Source organism: Cuculus canorus, chromosome 2 (genome assembly GCF_017976375.1).
Source record: "Cuculus canorus isolate bCucCan1 chromosome 2, bCucCan1.pri, whole genome shotgun sequence".
In the NCBI taxonomy this organism is placed as follows: domain Eukaryota; kingdom Metazoa; phylum Chordata; class Aves; order Cuculiformes; family Cuculidae; genus Cuculus; species Cuculus canorus.
The window spans coordinates 151797267-151816311 of NC_071402.1; the positions used below are offsets into that span (position 1 = coordinate 151797267).

A 19045-nucleotide genomic window follows, 5' to 3' on the forward strand; every position below is an offset into this window, starting at 1 on the left:
ACCCCAGTTGTGATCAATTGAAGAGAAGCTGCATTTAATGACTTCTTCAACAAGAACTGAGCTATTATTGCATTAATATTCTTGAGATGCATTAAAGCAAAATTTGATTTTGCAGTTTATACGCCCATAATGATAAATTATTAAGAAGCTGCTCAGTAATTAGCAGATTAAAAAAAAAATCGACTGAAAGAAGACATTCTGGTATAGTGCAGACTTACTAGTGAAATTAGGCAACGTATTTAAATCTTTAATAGACAACTTATTTATGCTTTCATATGAATTAATGAAGTTTATTGACTGACTAGATTTGGTACTATATCACAGACTGTTCTTACGTTGTATTAGCACATTATTTTCCAAAGCAAAAAGCCATTGCAATCAAAACACTAAATACATTTTAATACTCAATTGCTTTGGCAACAAGGCATCAGTTCTTGGATAAGTCTATTGAAAAACATCCTTATCAGATTTAATTTCACTTGCCAATACAGATAACTGTGGAAACAAAAAGGCAACCATCTGCTCTTTCACTGAACTGCCTAAACACCGGTCATTACACAGCCCTGGGGTCAGGCAGTAACTTCTAGCATCACGGTCTTCTCAACTACTGCAGTTACATGTGCCTATGCTTTAACAAGAGAGAGAATTGTGGACTGCAAGATAAAAGGATAAACTAATGCTACACAAATAATACCTCTCCAGGTGGAAACTGTCTGAAAAAAATTAATTCAGTTAAAATTTAACTAAAAACTCACGGCCTCCGCTGTGCTCAAAATATGGTAGTGAAAATCATGCAGAATCACTTCATGTCTGGTTAGTTATATTAGGTATATATGAGGTCTGACACAAAAACCCCAAGACTAACCTCAAGGCTTGGGAATCAAGAGTGGGAGGGGGTAGACAAAGACATCGTTATAAAACATATTCTAACCTGTCACGGTGAGACAAGGCTCAACTCAATCACTTCACTCAGTACAACTGGACATGTGTTCAAATGTGGATGTCTTCTTACCCTCAGCTGGAAAATATCGGTGTGCACCAGCCCACAGCACCTTGTCTGTGAAGCAGTTTTTACCTAATAACAACATCACTGAGCTTGAGCACCCACCCTGTTCACCAGACCTGGCTCCCTCTTCCCAAAGATCAAGTTGGTGCTCAAAGGAACCCATTTTTCATTGGTGGAAGAGCTGAAAGCAAAAACAACGGAGATTCTCAACAGATTTTCATAAAACGATGTGCAGAATTGCTTTGACCATTGGCAGCGTTGTATGCAGCTGTGTGTCAGCTCAGAAGGGAACTGTTTTGAAGGCAATCATAGCTGATTTTCTTAATTTGTTAAATGAAGAGTCACAGGCACGGTCTGGGTTTTTTTGTGTTGGACCTCATGTACCTTATTTATGTATAAGAAAAGCTTTTGTTTTGTTTTAACAAGGAATAAATAAGACAATTAGTAAGCTAAGTTACTTACGATAAAAACACTATAGCCTGAAATAACGTAGCCTGAAACACCACAAATCTTTGCTGACGCACATTTTTAATATCTCAACATGAATCATGATTACACTGTGCTTTCAAACAAATCCTCATTTATCATAACTTGTGAATATGAACATTATTCATCCCGCTGACAAACATATCGTGAAAATCTACGTTCTGATTTTGGGACAATATCTGCTTACTTGCATTACTATTTAAATCTTGAATTTTATGCTTGACAACATTGATTGTCAGGCACAGAACAAGTGGGTACAATTTTGCCATAGTGTGTAGGTCCTGAGCTGCTGCTATCCACCCTGAGCAGATGGGTTATCAGCTGGGAATACAAACTAGTGTTCCACTTCAATGGAAATCTGAAGGAAAATAACTGCATACTCATCCTACTGAATTATTTCCATCTTCTTGAGTTCAGGATGATATGCAGTTTAGACCTGATTGTGCATTTAGATGATGTTAACAGTGACAGCTTGAAGAAAACATTTCTCTTTGTAACCTGTGGAGTTTTATTAGCTCAAAATGTTGTTCAAGGCATTATTTTAAAGATTTACTTCACCAGCTTCTGATTTAATTCCAAATACACCTGCTAGGAAAATACATACAAGATTAATTAATTCTGCATATTTTAATGACACTACCTCATTAGTTTAGCACCCTTAATTTATTCAACTTTTTAGAATAATTTGGCAGCCATTATTTTCAGTGCTAAAATTCCATATTTCCAGCATCCATATGACTCTCAGGATACCTTGAGTGCTCACACATTCATTACATTGTGATCTTGAAATAACCTCTCAGAAAGCTGTTATTTTTAATCATGCTCTTTCTATTCACTGTATTAGCGAATTTACTTGTAAAAAATGCTCTACTAAGTTTCCAGAATTATTAGTAACATTGTCTATGGTGTTGCATTAGTGTATAAAGTCATATAAGTGCAAGAATTCATCTTTTATTTTTGAAGTAAAACCTGAAGTACTGCATGAGCTATTGCAGAGCTTGCAGGAAAACAGATCTCACTTATAATCTTTCCAGTATTTTTTTTGTTTCCCCACAGCTTGTATTTCCACCACAATGCTGTATATTAGGATAGATTTAAAATCTTGTGATTTCCTTTTATGCTGCCTAACTACTTCTGAAGAAAATGTCATAATAATGACATACAGGTTTCACTGAACAGAAGTTCTTCTTGCATGATTCTCTATATAAATCAACTAATCTAGTACTTGTACACTTTTACCTATTGACCTCGTTCACTTTTGAAGTTCATGGTGTCTATTTGAAATTACTACATGTTCAGAGATGAGGGTTGGGGTTTTTTTGGTTAATATCTAATATCATGAACAGAAACTACACAATTTTAAATGAAGCATTTAAGTATTATTTTTGGAATACTGATCTCACTGGCTGCTAAAACTTCCATGAGAAGCAGAAATTATGAATGTCTCCAACAAATCACCATAAAAGAAGCCTTGAAGCAAGAGCCAGCTATAGTAAGCAAGAGGCTGGGAAGATCACTGCCAAAGTAAGGTGGGAAAAATCTAGATCTGAATGGAGGGGAAAAAAAAAAAAAAGAAAGAAATGATCAGTTTCTCACAGTTAGAAGTACAACAATGCTTAATGCTGAAGAAAGTACTTAATATGTGCAAGACTTACAGAATTATAGTTTGCTTAGAAAAATATTTCATCCATCATTTGAACCAACAAAGCTAAGTGGAACCTACAGCAAGTTTTTACAAAATTATCAGTCCTCTGTGAGAAGTGCTAGCCCTCCTGCAACACCGCACTTCCAAAAATGCCTCAGGGATTGCTAATAGGGTACCACGCCAGTGACCTGTTCCAGGTTCCACTCCTTAACAACTACTGCTATGGCTGATACCAGAGTGCCACAACATGAATGTCTGGCATACTGTTGATGTTACTTAGAGACAAACACATTCGAATTGGTATTAAATACTTTTCTCTGTAATGTTCATATATAGCAAATACCACAGATTAATGGCATTTCTGAAAAACTGGTTCAGTGTGTTAGGTTTAAACTTGAGGTAGCAAAAAAGAGAAGCTAAGAGGTCATAACAAAGCACTAATGACAGTTGTTCTCCCGTTTTCAAAGAATACACAATACAGAAGTAATCCTCAGTCTTATCTTTGTTACGATGATAAAAATACGAGTCTCTTTCCCAAAGTATCATGACTCCTTAGGAATTTCTCCCGATTTTAGTATTACTGTGCTACCCCCTGATTTTGAAAGGTTGGTTTGGGAAGGCAGGGAACAACTGGCCCCGCAGCACTGCCTCTGGAGACAGGCTGGTTCTACCGAGCATCACTTGACCTCCCATTTAATGATGGGACACTCATTTCCCCCACAGGAAACTCCCTGTTGCCACACTGCACTCCACTAGAATCTCCTTCATATGAATTCCTAAACTGAAATATCACCATCCTTCCAAACTTCACAGCTCTAAGAAAACAACTTCATTCGCATCTTCTCTTTAAGTTAACCTAGTCAGACACTCACTAGAGGATGAAAACCTCTTCCCAGATCCACTCAGGTGTAAAGGATTGACAATACACACAATAACTTCCAGGGGATTTCAAATGACTGGTTACTTTATAGATTCAGGCATATAGATCTACTGTACAGCACTTTCTGCGATCAATCTGAGATCAGAGGTATTCTGGGCGTGTTCCCATTTGACTCTGGAGAAGAGATTACATTCTGACACATTTCCAGCATTAAAAATAAAAAACTGGTTTAGGCTGAGGAGGAGTGTTTTGTATGGAAAGGATTTAGGTTGCAGAGAGCTCATACTGATCTGATTATCTGCTTTTTCTGCTTCCTTGGTCACTGACATGGGAAGATGCAGATCTTGTGTTGAAAAGAAAATGCAAAAAGCAACCAACCAATACTTCACGATCACTGATGCTTTTGACTGAGCGTTTGCCTGTTTTAAAACATACAATCTAATTCAAGAATAATAATAAAAAAAATCCAACATCTGCAGCTCTGGCTTTTTCTGCAGCTGCAGTGATGAAAGCATGAATATCATAATGGGGCCACTTTCTTTGCAGACATTTCTTCAGGCCTGCAGACCTACACTGCCCTGAAATTTCTTCTTTATACGCACACTGTAATTAAATCTACACTTTCACAATATCAGTGAAAATTATATTGATATAGCCTGCATGATAACAGCAGCACAATTATCTCTACTTTAAGCTTGACTGCAAAACAAAGAGCCTTGAGACAAGCAGCAGGACATCCATGAGTAGAAAGCAAGAGATGTCTTGCAGAAAGCAAACATCTTTCACACCAAAACTCAGGAAGGTTACACAGAGAGGAAGAAGTTAAAAGGGAGATAACAGCATCGTGAGATGGAAACCAAGCAGGCAGGAGTGAGACTGGAGCAAGCACTCATTTCAATTATAGGAGACACATGGGAAATAAAGGTTTCCTCCTTTACTTAATTTCTTTCACTGAAGCAAATGGACTACCTAATAGACTGTACATTCAGTTCATTGGTGAGTATGGGATTAGGGGCAGCAGTCCCGTATGAAGGTGCTAAAACAAGGTCTATGCAAAAAGGAAGTGTAAACTTTCCTAAACACATCATCTCGGCATGTGATGCAACCTGCTCTGCAACAAGTCAAATAGCAGCACAGCAGGCACTTTCTAAAAGGAAAGATCAGATTCAATTTGTTCTTCACCCCAATCAATAAATGCAGACACACTTTTATTACCTTCACAGTCTCCTGACACCTGAAGCATCCTTCCTAGGAGTGACACTTCCTAGCCACTTCCAATAGGTATAGAAGCTGGGACAGAATGTCCTTATTTTATACTCAGCTGTGGCAACTGATCTCTTTCACCTCGTGTTCCTCCTTCCTGCTTTTCTGCCACCTTTGACTTCCTACTATCTACTACCTTTAAAAGTGCTCATCTTTCCATCTCCATAAGCAAGAAGAGAAGAATAGATCTTCTTCTGCCATTGAGATGGGGACCTCAAGCCGACATACTGCTATACAGCAGGGCCGAGACAGACACACTCATTATGGAGCTGCTCTTCTCTTCCCTCAGCTCCAAGGATGGAACAGCACTGCCCAAATCTTCTCCCACAGTCAATGCAGCTGGCAAAAGCTCTTGGCTTAAAATGTTTTAACACGAAAAATCACATAGGTCACCACGCCAGCTCTGCACGTCTTGTGTGCCCTGTCACACGGAGAACCACCCTGCTGATCCTGGAGAAGCACTCATGTTCTGGGCATGCTCATCCAGGTGTGCTTGTCATCTCCACTGATAAGCCTTTAAACTAAAAATAAACTCATCGATTTTGACTGCAGTGTCAGTGCAGATAGTTGTCTTTACCCTAACTGAGCACTAGGTAGCACTAACACTCCAAGAAAGGGAAGAGAAGCACATCAACAAGGCAATTGTTTTTCCCTTCTGAGACCAGAAAAGAAATGATTACATTATCAGAGCAAAACTCATATTTGTAAAACTATGCAAAATACAGCTACAGTCATAGCATTCTCATCACCTCTGATACGCAACAGCCGAGTTTTCTGGGATTTTTTTTTTTATCCATTTCACCATCAGAATTTATGATCTTCACAAGCAGTATTGAGATTTTTGCACTGACGTTTTCTGTTTGCCACCACGTGATGTAAGAAAATATGATTAAAGATGACGATGCAACACCTCCACAGAACGATCACTCAGTACTCTAATTATGTGGCGATCCGGCAAGTGATCCCCTCTACCTGCCACCATCTTAAAAAATTATATATAGAAAGAATCTGAAGGTGGCCATACCTAGGCTGAACACAAGTCACTTTAGACAGTATAAATATTAAACTCTGATTCAAGGGCATAAAAAAAAAACACACTGGGTTTTTTATGACCTTTGCAACTTATTAGTAATCTACTTTAGCAACTGGTTCTGGATGGATGTGTACTGAATGTCACTGTTCTTGTGCAGCCCTCATGAGGCTCTATTTTGGTGCTGTGCTCAGAAATCTGTACTTTCCAACACTTTGGAATGCATAAATTTATTTACAGTATGCAATTATTTTAGATTCAGTACTCAGATTTTACTGCAGGTACATTATTTGTATCTGAAAGCCTATCCTCTCCAGAAAGGGTCTGACAACAAACTGTTCCTTCAAAGGAATTAATTTGCCTGCTAATTTAATCATGTTTGAGTTGTAAAATGCAGCTATAACTAAGGCGCTCTTCCTGGAGCCCCTAAGATTTTCTTCTATTCCATGTGTTAAGAATCTTAATGGTATTTTTTTTTCCCATGTTAATAACAGAGCAGCTTTAATGAAGCAAAGTTGAGAATGAAAGAGCCTTCAGTGATTAGGCAATAGAGGGTATTTCAAAGCTCATATACAGGGAAAGATAATTTTCTCAATTTCTAGGGTACGGAAGTGAAAAAATAGTAAATTTCCAACTTCATCTGTAAAGAGTCTCCTTTATCATCCCTTATGCACGTTTAGCTATGGGATAGTTTAGTCTGGAGAAGAAGAGGCTGGGGGAAGATCTCATTACTCTCTACAACTACCTGAAATGAGGTTACAGTGAGATGGGCGTTGGTCTCTTCTCCCAAGTAGGTGTTCAAAAAATATGTAGATGTGGCACTTCGGGACACAGCTTAGTAGGCATGGTGGTATTGGGCTGACAGTTGGACTTGATGACCTGAGAGGTCTTTTCCAACCTTAATGATTCTATGATTCTATTTTCCAATCGTGACTCACAGAACCACAACCCCAATGCAAGCTGGTGGCAGAGGTAGGAGCACTGAACATCAATGTTTTCAACATCCCTTACCAAGACTTGTGCAAAGTACTTGTACCTCGATAATAATACATGAAAAAGGTAAAAATCCAACCCTTTTGTATCCAGAAAAACAAAGTAATTCCCATTCACCCCATTGATAAACTATAGACTTTTTGCATAAACATGTTAAAACTTTCTGTTATGCCAGTGAAGATCCCTCTCCTGAGAAAACACAAGCAAGATAAGCACACCGCAACAAAACCAAGAGCCAAACTGTTTGAAAATAGGAGCTGGTGCAGGATCAATTGCTCTACAGATGCACCAGCCCGGAAGGTGCAGATTGAGCAGAGATCCTGTATCAGGTGGGATGAGTGGTTGCCATATACTCTTGTTGTCAAAAGGCACAGAGTTCATTAGGAAGTTCTCTTCCCCTTCTCTGGGGGCTATTCCCACAATCACAGCAGCAGAACCTGATACACAAGAAATAACACTCACATTCACTACCTGTGTTTGCATGCCACTTCAAAGCAAGACGCTTGCTTACCATTAGAAGTGTATGTCCTACAGTTTAGGAATCTTTAACCAGGAACCTGGGTGTCAGATAACAGGCATGTGTCATTTCAAGGCAGGCAAAACTCCTTAAGTTCTGATTCCGATTTGAAATTTCTAATATAATTGTGAAAAATAAGCATGCATTTGACACAAATCCTTTAGGCTCCCATTATAAACAAAATTAAAGAAACCGATTTCTCAGAGTTCGACTCATTAAGGGCAGCTTTGCTGAATATAGTCAACAGCTACAGACAAGATATGCTACATCTTAAAAGACAAAGTCAGCTACAACTGACTCACCTTCCCCTCCTCTCAGTCTCTTGAACTTCATGTGAATCAGCTAAAAACCTGGGCACCGAAAAAGCAGCTGGAATGCCTCACCTTGCTGTTTCCTCGCAACAGCCATCTCTCCAAGCCCTTCCTGTTTCAGTTCATCTAGCTGCAACATTTCATTTTAGAGAATGAGAGCTCTGTGCTACCCAAGATCTCTTTGCTCTGCCCAAGGCCAAGACCTGTCCTTGCCATTCAGTTCTTGTCCCTCTGCATGAAACCCCCAAAATCCAGCTGGCAAGGAACCCTTTCACTCACTACTTGGTTCTCTTCTGCACTCCTCATTGCAAATCACTTAAATGAAACGCATTTTCAATGAAGAATGAGGAAATAATCGAGTTACCCTTCACTATCGGAGTCTCTTGACCATTTCCAGTTGCAGGGGAATTTGTACAGCACTGAGCACATACACTAGTAAAAACATTTGGTGTGTTGACACTTCTGTGGTACATCATGGTACCACGAAAAAAACCCCAACCCAATAAATAGAGCTAAATATTGCATATGGTGGTCCCAGTCACACATTCTTCCTATAGAAGGACTGCTTTTCCCCTGCATATCTCACTATCCACGCTTGTGCAACATCATTCAGTCTCAAACAAGCCAGGAAATTTCTAGTGTTCTACCAGACAAGCTTGAAACTCAGGTGCAGAATTAGCACAAAAGCCTTCTGCATCATTAGCTAAATTCAAGCATCTCTTTCAAGCGCTGCTTCTAGACCCCTGATAAAATGAAAATAGATGATGATTCAGAAATGATAATTTCCAAAGGTACAGCTACTGGCTGCTGCTGCAAGAACACAAATTCTGTATGGCACAAGGATGTATCAAATCCTATTGGAATATTTATTATCCATTTTTTCCCCTATAAGCACACCCTTCTAAATTGGTCCGTGGCACTGAGTTGAGAGACTGGAGTTTGGAGTCTGCTATGAAACAGCAAATACTGATTTAGCACATTCTCAATAACTTCTCTCAATTGTCGGTATTTCCTAGCAGGGTTTCTACTTATCTCCTAATATTCTCATGCAAGATTTAGCAAGTAAACGCTGAATAAACGTGCTTTGGAACTGTATGAATAATTTCCTAGAGTACCACAGAACATGAAGGAGGAAAGTATTTTCTGAGAGTATTTATGCTTTCACAAACAAATTAAACCTCTTTGAATTGACAATGTAAATTATTCAGTATTATTCCATTCACTACATTGGGAAGGAGTGAGGCAAAATGTACATCTTTTGGAGAGCAGCGAGTTTTGCAACAGAGAGATGGTCCCACTCATAAATAGGTCCCACAGAACAGCTTCAATTCACTCATTCCATTTGTCTAAAAATGTCGATTCTGTCAAAAGGAACACCCAAATTTGGGAAAAAAAAAATTAAGGAAAAAAAATTTTCCTCATCTCTGTGTTTCATTATTAACTGACACTTTCAGACGTACTAACAGTGAGTCAGACAGGGCCTCCCAATCCCTTCAATACTTTGAAAACGTCAGTTCCAGAAGGCAGTTTACAAACAGAAGCTTCACAGTAGCTATACCAGTGTGCATCATAACCTTGTTTACAGACCCTTCCTACAGAGAACTCTCCTGAGAAAAAAAAGATAAATAAAATCCTTGAAAGGAATCTGTGTTTTCATCTGAAAAAGTAAATGATGCTACACAGTACAAAGCCTCCACCGGTCAGTGGTCATTAAGTTCCGTTACCACAGGACTGCAATGACAGGAGTCAAAAAAGAGGGAGGTGCAAGTCAACAATACAAAGAGAGGTGCAAGTCAACCAAAAATACATTTGCTTTCATATGATCATTTGGCTTTGAAACCTCACAGAAGGGATAAGCTTGTATTGTTCAAGAAAATAATGGAGATAGCACAGCAACTCCAAAATGAAGGAGACTTCTGCAGCAGGAATGTGATGGTTAGCAAAATCCTACTGCACCTCCCATGCCGCAATATCATCACGTGCTTGTCTTTGCTACCAGGTGTAGAGTGGGTGGGTGGGGGTGCCTTCAAACATAAATTACCAATAAACACACATTGTAGTTAGTGTCAGGGAATTACTTGAGCTTTCTGGAATGAAAGCCTTTTGACACAAAAATGATGAACCGAGGTTGACCTACCTGAATGGGTCCCACTGACATCAGCAGGTTTTTCAGTTGGACATCAGTAGTTGATGAAGAAAGCCCTTCAACTGACACAATACAGGGCTGAGGTTTGCACTCCACCACTCGCAGGTTCTGTTTATTTGGCATCAAGCGTCCTCGGCCCATCTGGCCTGCTACTCCTCTGCCTCTGCCGTGCATAATGACCTGCCAACAACAAAAGTAACAGTATTTTGATTTACTTACCTAGTGTTTCTGCTCACTGCATTTGACAGACGATATAAAAGTTGGCAATTTACTTAAAGACTTGATTAAAGTACGTGTTGATTTAAAACAGCTTGTTGCTGTTCGCTGATTTGAAAGGCCACTTATTAACATATTCATCCACTGCTTATACAAACTTCTTTCAGCAGGATAGCGAATTATCTATGATATATTGAGTTATATATATTGCACTGAGGCTGAAAGCCTCAGATTTGGCATAGATCAACCAAGCAGTGGTCTCAGACCAAAATACACAACTAGCTTTCAATATCGATCACATTAGCAGCATGCATTCAGCTTCCATATTTAGAATCTGGCCAAAAAAAGCAACCAACAATCCCTTCTCCTTTTTCTCCTCTCAACCCACACACGTAAATTCAATATACACCAGCAAACTGCTTGAAGCACCTCCAGTCTCTATTTTGCTACGAACTCTTAGTCTGTTATCAGGATGGAATACTCATATATGCTTAACAACATTAAAACAACTTTTTTGGAAGTTCCTTTCCTCCAAATCCTGTAGAATCTGGCCTGACAGTATCCTCTACAGCAGCAAACGTGTGGATTTAATACTTGTAAAGTTAAAAGTTGAACAGTTGGAGAGAGGAAAAATAACGATGAAACAGAGTAACAAACATTAAACAGAGCTAACACAACACTGAGTTAACACTTAACATTGAGTTAGCACTCAACATGGTTTCTCAATTCCTACTTGGAAAGCCTATGGAGGGTAATGATTATTTCATACCAGCAAGGAAACTTTATCCTTAAGCAGGAAGATTAAGGCCAACAGTTCAAAACCAAGAAATAACTTAGAAGCAAAATTACCAGCTCTTTTCAGGGAGTGTGGCAGTTTGGGAAAGCAGAGAAGGCACATGCCGGTGCCACCCAAACCCTCCCCCTGCCACCCCCCACGGCACAATCAGTGTAAAAATCAACTTATGAGATCATCAACTGTTTTTGAGCAATACCAACTTTGAGAATTGATCAAAGAGCATCCTGAAACAGTCACTGAGCACTCCTACACATGCAGGAAACTGTTGGAATGAAAGCTTAAGACGAACTTCAGGAAAACTCTTGGTTTTAAAGCCAGAAAGCACACTGGATACCATCTCCTACAGTGCTATCTTGGGACGCACGCATTTTCCCCAGGGAGTATTGTGCTGGCCAGGACGTCAGCAGATGAAACGACCTGCAGGAAACTCCAGTCTGTGCTGGGTACAAACAGATCTCTCCAGATTAAAAGCTTTATATGCAATTATGCGTCTCATGGGTCATGCAGCCCTGTGCTAGCAGTTGACAAATAGAATGCTAGTTATTAACAGAGCAACACAGCTAGACAGTAAAACTTCTAGCAGCGATATGCATCTAAAAATCACCTTTTTAGGTTGATGGAATCCCTGGATGTTTTTGACTCCTTGAGGAGCTGGTGAATGGATCTGTGCCTGCTGCTGCTGTTGGTGCTGCTGCTGTTGCATTGCCTTTGTCAATGTGACCTTCCGCACTGGCTGCTCTTTCGGCTCCGGGGGTTGTTGAGGCCGCTGAGGCTGGCCCTCTGGGTGAAAAAAGCCAGCATCCTCTCCCCCCTGCTGAAATCAACAACACAACAGGGGGCTCAATGTCCAGGCACTGCAACCCTCACCCTGAGCAACCTCCTGCCACATCCAGCTCATTCAGCGCATAGAGAACGCCCAGCAGTTTGCTTGCCAAAGCAAACAGGCGCCGTGGCAGGCGCATGCAAAGGCTCAGCCTGGAGGTTATGCATCAGCCTCAAATAAACCCAGGGAATCTGAAGTATAGTTTACTTTGTTCAAACTTTACTATAATTACAATTTTCAATAATGTCTTTTCATACACAAAGCAGCAAGGTGCTTTTACTTCTATTTGCAAATTGTTCTTCCTTCCAGGGTTGTGGGAACTATTGTTCTGGGGCTTGTTCTGTTCTATTTTATAAAGAGACATACAGATTGCAGGAGAAGCAAAGATTGTGTAGGCTGGAGGAATCAGGCAAATACTCCACTCATCTTTAACAGTCCAATCTCTCTTTAGTTAAAAACTGGTATTTATTTTGAAGTACATATTTATCCTGCCAACTTCTACAACAGCAGCCTTTTAAGTCATCTCCTTCCTCAAACACTGTCCATACTTGGAACAGTTCTTCCCTAAGGGTTTTTGTTTGGTTGGTTTATAAAGCTCTTATTACAGAAATTTATAATCACAAGCACAACGAAAGACCATCTCAGTCCCTCTGTCATCCAATGCAGCTCTTTCCACTATGTTTCTCGGTGCAATCAAGCACAGTAAAAGCATAAGCTGAGAGCACTAAGGGAGAAATTATTTTCTTCCACTCCTCTATCCAAACAGTTCGGTTTCTCCTACAGACAGACAGGTGATTCCTGAATTTGTGTCCCATTAGCCAGATCAATCACTGAAAAGCATCTCGTGGAGCAACAGACATCAGAGGCTGACAAAAGATCAGGTACTTTTCCATCTATAAAGTGCACCGCATTACTTCATGACTTCAACAGCAGGATCTGTACCTTAAATAAACTCTACCTTTGGACTCAACTGCTAGTGAACATTATAGCTGCATGCTGAAGGCTTCCTCAAAGCCCCTGACCCACATCAGGTCACCCCTCAGAGGCTCTCAAATAGAAGGCATATCTGAAGAAAAAAAAAAATACGAAAGCATCCTTATTTACTTAGGGTTTTTCCCCTTCCTTAAATCTTCACAAGTCAAAACTCCTTTTGCATCTGTAACATGTCACAAAACAGAGGACTTCATACCAACTGGCATGTTTCTTGTGGATAAGGAAACAAAATACAAGGCTGCAGAAGGAACAGCTTTATAGTCTACAAGCAAGATTACATTGATTGAGAGTATAAATCATCGCACACCTCTACAGGGATTACACAAAATCAAAAGAAACACCTACTGAGGACTGGTTACCAAGTCTCTTCGTTATTATTTGAAGATAAATAGTCTGGTACAGGTGGTCTAGGATAATTTCGCATCTCTAAGTTCGCTAGGGCAGAACGCACACCCCTAAATCAAGTTTTCCGTGTTATCAAATATACGCAGGCAACAGCTTCTCAAGAACTCAACTACTTCAATCCCACACAACTTAAAACCCAAATGAATCAGCTTCATCATGCTCCCTGCACCGTCTTCAAAAGCAAAATCTGTCACAGGGAAAATCTTGGATCTCCTCCCACTTAAGGGCTTTCCTCCACACTGTCCAAAGCAAGAATGCAAAAGAAAATTGCATCTAGTTTTTCCACTTCTAATCAAGTATGTTTTTTTCTTTGATAACTGAATGGCTCTGTGGCTTCACAGAAAAATTTATTTATAAACCTTTGGAAGCAGTAGCTGGTGAGCAATTACAAAGCTTTCCCTTCAGAGTCTCTCTCTTCTATTACTGCTCAAAACCATAAAAGCAACAGCTTTCCTGAAAAACACAAACATGCACACAAACAAAACTTTAACAGGAAATCAGCACTAAATCCTCCTCATTTTAGTGTTAGTTCCAGTATCAGCACCACCAGAAGCCCTATGCCCATATCAGATAATTTCTTTTAGTCAACCCTAAAGTAGATAGAAAACGATGAAACTAAAAGGAACAAAAAAATTCTAGGAGGAATTTAAATGCAATAATTGGGAGGTAAAAGCTAATCTCTCCTAACTGCCTGCTATGAAAAACCATCATAAATATTTGCAACCAGTTCTTTCCAAACCAAAAGGCAACTCCAGCACACAGGAACAGCAGAGTGAAGCCCTCAGGTACAAAACACATTGAACACGCTCATTTCTGAAACTTCAAAAGCAAAGTATTTCTCATAAAAGGCTAGGATGGCCAACAACCACCCAATATTTAATTACCAAGCTCAATTATCACCAAATAAAACTGGATAAAATAAAACACACAACTATAACAGAGTCAAAGGCATAAGCACACAACAGTGGTTCACATTCACAAAATATCTGATGGGATTTGTTTCCTGCTGGGGTCTCCAATGCCACCTTTGGGTTTCACTGCTAGCGTGATGCTCGTGCAAAACTCTGAGAAGGGAGAAACATCTCCAGACTTTTTAATGAATTAATATATTTCAGAAATAAGAAACCCTATACAAAAAGTCCACAGGATAAGAAAAGGGGATAGAGAAAGGTCTGCTTGCTCCTGCAATGAAGAGGAAGAAAGGGCAATTAGATCCTAGCCCTTCTTTATCCTACTTGCTGAACTGACGAAGAGGGAAAGCAGAACCTGCAGCACCACTTCTCAAAAGAGGTCTGTGAACTTGGTGCTCAAGCAACCGTATGACTGTACACACATTGATTCCCAATTTTCACTCACAAGGTATATGATAAGCCAGCACCCAGAAGGTAAAGCAAAACACACAGCAAAGCTAAAGGTAAGTGACTGAACTGAAGCTGTATTGCAGAAGCTACCCAAAATGACATCTAAATCATGGATGTTAAATTGTTAGCAACTTCCTACTTAAAACATCTCAGTTCTAGCTAATTTGAAATCAATATTTGCTTTTCCGAAAGACTATTTCTGTATTGCTACTTTTTCAGTACCTCACATCTCTTTCCTCCCCAACTTTAACCACGCAGCAACAGAAGGAAGTATTAAAATTTTAATTCTTCTCTTGACAAAATACATTTTTATCTGACTTTTTCTATAGCACTTTGGCATGTAAAGGGTCACACCAAGTTTTTCAGAGATGCATCTATTCACTGTCATGGCCTGCCTCATGCAATTTGATGCACAAAGTGCCAAAACCAGGTAGAACACTCAGTCCACCACTGAGACCTGAGTGTGACAGATGCAAGCTCTGATTTTATACTGCAAATATCCTCTAAAGTCCTCAGCAAAAATGTGAATTTCCATTTTTTGTCTTAAAAACAATAAAGAAAAAATGTTTTTCTGTTACTGCCTACTGCTTAATTTCTATATTGCAAACTATTCTGACCTTTAAGATCTGCATTTCCAAGTTTTATAGGTCTACCTTCCTAAATTCACGTATACCCAGGAAAGAGTTATCTTGAACAAAACTTTACCATTACTTAGTTAATTTTGGAGTAATGAAAATGCCCTTTTTTTTAAGCGGGAAGAGTTCTGTTCAGGGGAAAGTAGAAAAACTACCTTTAAAATCAAGCACTGCAAGACTGCTAGCAGTGCCACAATGACACACTAATTTCAAATACTGCATGTAGTTAAACAAAACTCCAAAGACTGAGGCAAAAGGATTTGATCTATGTTATGAATGGTTTTCAAACTTCTACCATGATTGAGTCTGCAAAGTTTGATCCAAAACTGGACTAACAAAAAAAGAGAAATTACGCCCTTCAACGGCCATCACTTTTAGAACCAATTCCCCGATACTTATTTGAGGCTGGTTTTCAACAGTGAGACTCTCTCACTATATGTAATATATAGTGAGTCAGTGTTGTGTTCTGAGAAACATAAAGACCATTCTGTCAAATATGAGATCATAAATTCTAAAAGCAGAATTTTGAGAGGGACTGCTTGAATTCAGCAAGCTGAAGCTCTCTATCATAATCATTATGACAGTTCTACAATGAAGATGAAGTTTATTTGCCACCAGCATTAGCAGGACAAATTTATTTATAACAAATGCTTTAAAACATACTGATAAAAATGCCTATTGATACTGTCGGAGCTGCTTGCAATTTGACAGATCAAATCTTATTTTCATTCTTAAACCCCATGAAGGAATGGTATCACCAACTTGCATTCTGTAGTGAGCAAATTGATTAATCCTCCTCTATAGAAATCTCAACTCTTGATTACACCTATCAGACGTTAAGCAGCATTATTCTAGAGTGACAACACTTGACAAATTCCCAAACCATTTTCTCAGCCTTTGTGGCCCTGCTAGCTTGTATTAACCCTGATGAAAAATTAATTTTCCTTATCTTCCTCTAAACCCCAAAATCCAAATCCGCCAAACTGGCAACTCTTTCTGTAAAGGTATTATGAAAACCTCTAAAAGATTAATTGCATGTCTTCAGGTGACATTAAATTAATTTCTGTACTTGTGACAGACATTTGATACTCCGTACTGAGAGAACAGATAACATTGTCAGGATACACAGAAGGACAGTGGTGCAGTGTCCCAGGGCAGCCTCTTATGAATTCTCCTTTCGATAAGGCCATACTTCACTGTCATTGGCACTGTTAGTGATCTTGCAGCCCACAGACCTCACTGCACAGGTTTCTATTAACTACGACAATGCTGTGTCTATCCATGTAATCTTTATAAAGCTAATTCAAAATCATCCAGTAGTAAAGGGATGCGCATGCTGGATAAAGCACTTAAAGGAAATAAACTCTGGTTGATTTGTGTAAAGTAACACCAAGAAGAAAAATATTTCCATCTTTTCTTAGATTCACTATAACTCAAATTCTCCATAGCACAATGAAGGCTTAAATCTTGCAGGGAAATCTCAGTCCAAAAAACATCTTGTAATTGATTTCCTTTCAGGAGGGAGAAACTCCTCATCTGTTAACAGTTTAAGTCAATATTTCTAGAAATGAGTACCTCTACAGTGTCATAGTAATCAAAAATTGAAAAAAACCCCATCCTTATTAAATTCATCTTCACTTCAAGGACAAGAGACATGACTATTCATCAGCTATATAGGTTTTAATACGTAAACTTGTATTTTACTGACACTGCAACTGACTACAGTAAAAAAGAGACATCACAACTGTGGCCCCCATCTAACAATGAGAAAAACAGTAAAGCAAAACCCAAGGAGAGTGAAAAAGACTATCATTTGATATGGTATTGTTTTCTCACTACAATTATCTTAACTATTTAGTAATAGCAAAGCTCTAATAACTAGCTATTTCTCTGAACTTTTTACCACAGAAACATTGCCAACTGACAGATCTGGGATAAGGAAGCCTCATCACTTGCCAAACAACCCACAATCAGGTGACATGACCAGGCACTGTTTCTGAACAGCACGAGATCTGTTTTCAATCTGTCAAATACCAAAGAGAAACACCTGGAAAGCTTTTTTAAAGACTTTCTAAGACTTTTAAAAGTCATTTTTCAAATTTAAGAATAGCAGTACCTAAAAAACCTCCTGCTCTCCAGGCAGGCTAGAATATACTACTATATCAACAGACAAATTCAGCATTAACAACTGGTTTAAGACTTACTAATGGTCTAGTTTTGACTCGAGTACACAGAGAAACAAACTACATCAACTACAGAAGTGGTGGAACACCCAAAGCATTCCCTGTTCACACCAGAAGAAGAAGAGACTTCTGGTGCTGGACAGTGAATTATAGATCATATTTCTCAGCCTAAAACTTTTGCATAGGGCAAACTTACCTCAAACAACATTACCAAGACTAAGCAATGAATCAATGATATGCAGAAACAGTTCCCTTCCCATGATAAAAAGACACTGATAAGCTGTTCCAGTGAGCCATGATATGATGACTACCTCCTGTGTCTAGTGGTATATGAAAAGTCAGGACGGCAAGAAGAAAAATGTCTTGTGTAAAAAGCAGCCAATTCCATTTAATCCCATCTACTAACAGAATTCTTACCTTAAGCATCTCCTCATTTGCCCGAGAGGAGAACTAAGACATGGAGAAGGACTTGCCAGGATGTTAGAGAATCCTGGCCTTACCTGTGCTACAGTGAAATGTCACCCGGAGTGACAGAAACACAGCTGATCAGCTGCCAAAACACCACTATGCGTTTTTCTAGTACAACCACACATCCATTATGAAAAAAAAAATAAATTCTGTGTCAAAGCTACAGCAAAATCAAGGTTCTGGACTGCATATGTGCAATAGTCTCAGAAGTACCTTCATTTTCACATTGCTGTCAGGAAAATAGATAATGTAGATGTCAAACTTTTTCTGAGCAACGTTCAAAAACAACTGAAAAGTTGCCAGCCTTTGAGATTTTTTGTACAGGCAATTTTAGTGCAGACTGGACAGGCAGAGAAATCACCAAGAAAAAAGGCTCCTTTTGGAAAATATCAGCAATTCAAGACTTCTGATGGCCCAAAGCTCCTGAAGGAGCACTTCCCAGCCAGACGCTCTCTATGGCATAGAAAGTCAGTACTGGATATCAGAAACCAATACAACTGGAGATTCTGTGTTGTGTCTAGTCTTTCTAGTTCACACTCCTCAAAGCTTCAAACTAACAGCAAGTTGAATCTCTCTGGTGTGTTGCCCCAACCTATTTGTACAGCCTTGACATGAACAACACACATTACTTCCCTTCTCAATCACTCACAGTGTCAGGGTTCTCCCGACTCAGAGCCAGACCCCTGTGCTACAGGTCCTTTTGAAGTGGTCAAATCTGAAACACCATTTAACAAAGGCATTTGTGGCTTCTCAAAATACTAGTTAAAATTCTAAGTTAAAATAGGACACATCTGCATGTTTCCCCCTCAAGTTAAGAGACTGCATTGAATTAATTTTGGTTTGAACACTAGCTCTTTCTCCTTGTGATGTACTTCATTCGAAAGTGCT

At 39.2% G+C, this 19045-nt stretch overlaps 1 protein-coding gene across 5 annotated transcripts in view; it reads right to left on the reverse strand.

Moving 5' to 3' along the window:
• Positions 1-19045, reverse strand: part of RBM33 (RNA binding motif protein 33) — a 106634-nt gene that overhangs the window by 9740 nt on the left and 77849 nt on the right. For 3 of the 5 annotated variants that reach the window (XM_054057563.1, XM_054057560.1, XM_054057562.1), the window contains exons 16-17: positions 11894-12103; positions 10269-10457 (exon numbers count right to left, since the gene is read on the reverse strand). In XM_054057563.1, coding sequence (XP_053913538.1) covers positions 10269-10457; positions 11894-12103 — 399 coding nt within the window. The remainder of the gene's footprint in view (positions 1-10268; positions 10458-11893; positions 12104-19045) is intronic. The other 2 variants (XM_054057561.1, XM_054057564.1) reach the window with 2 other exon arrangements.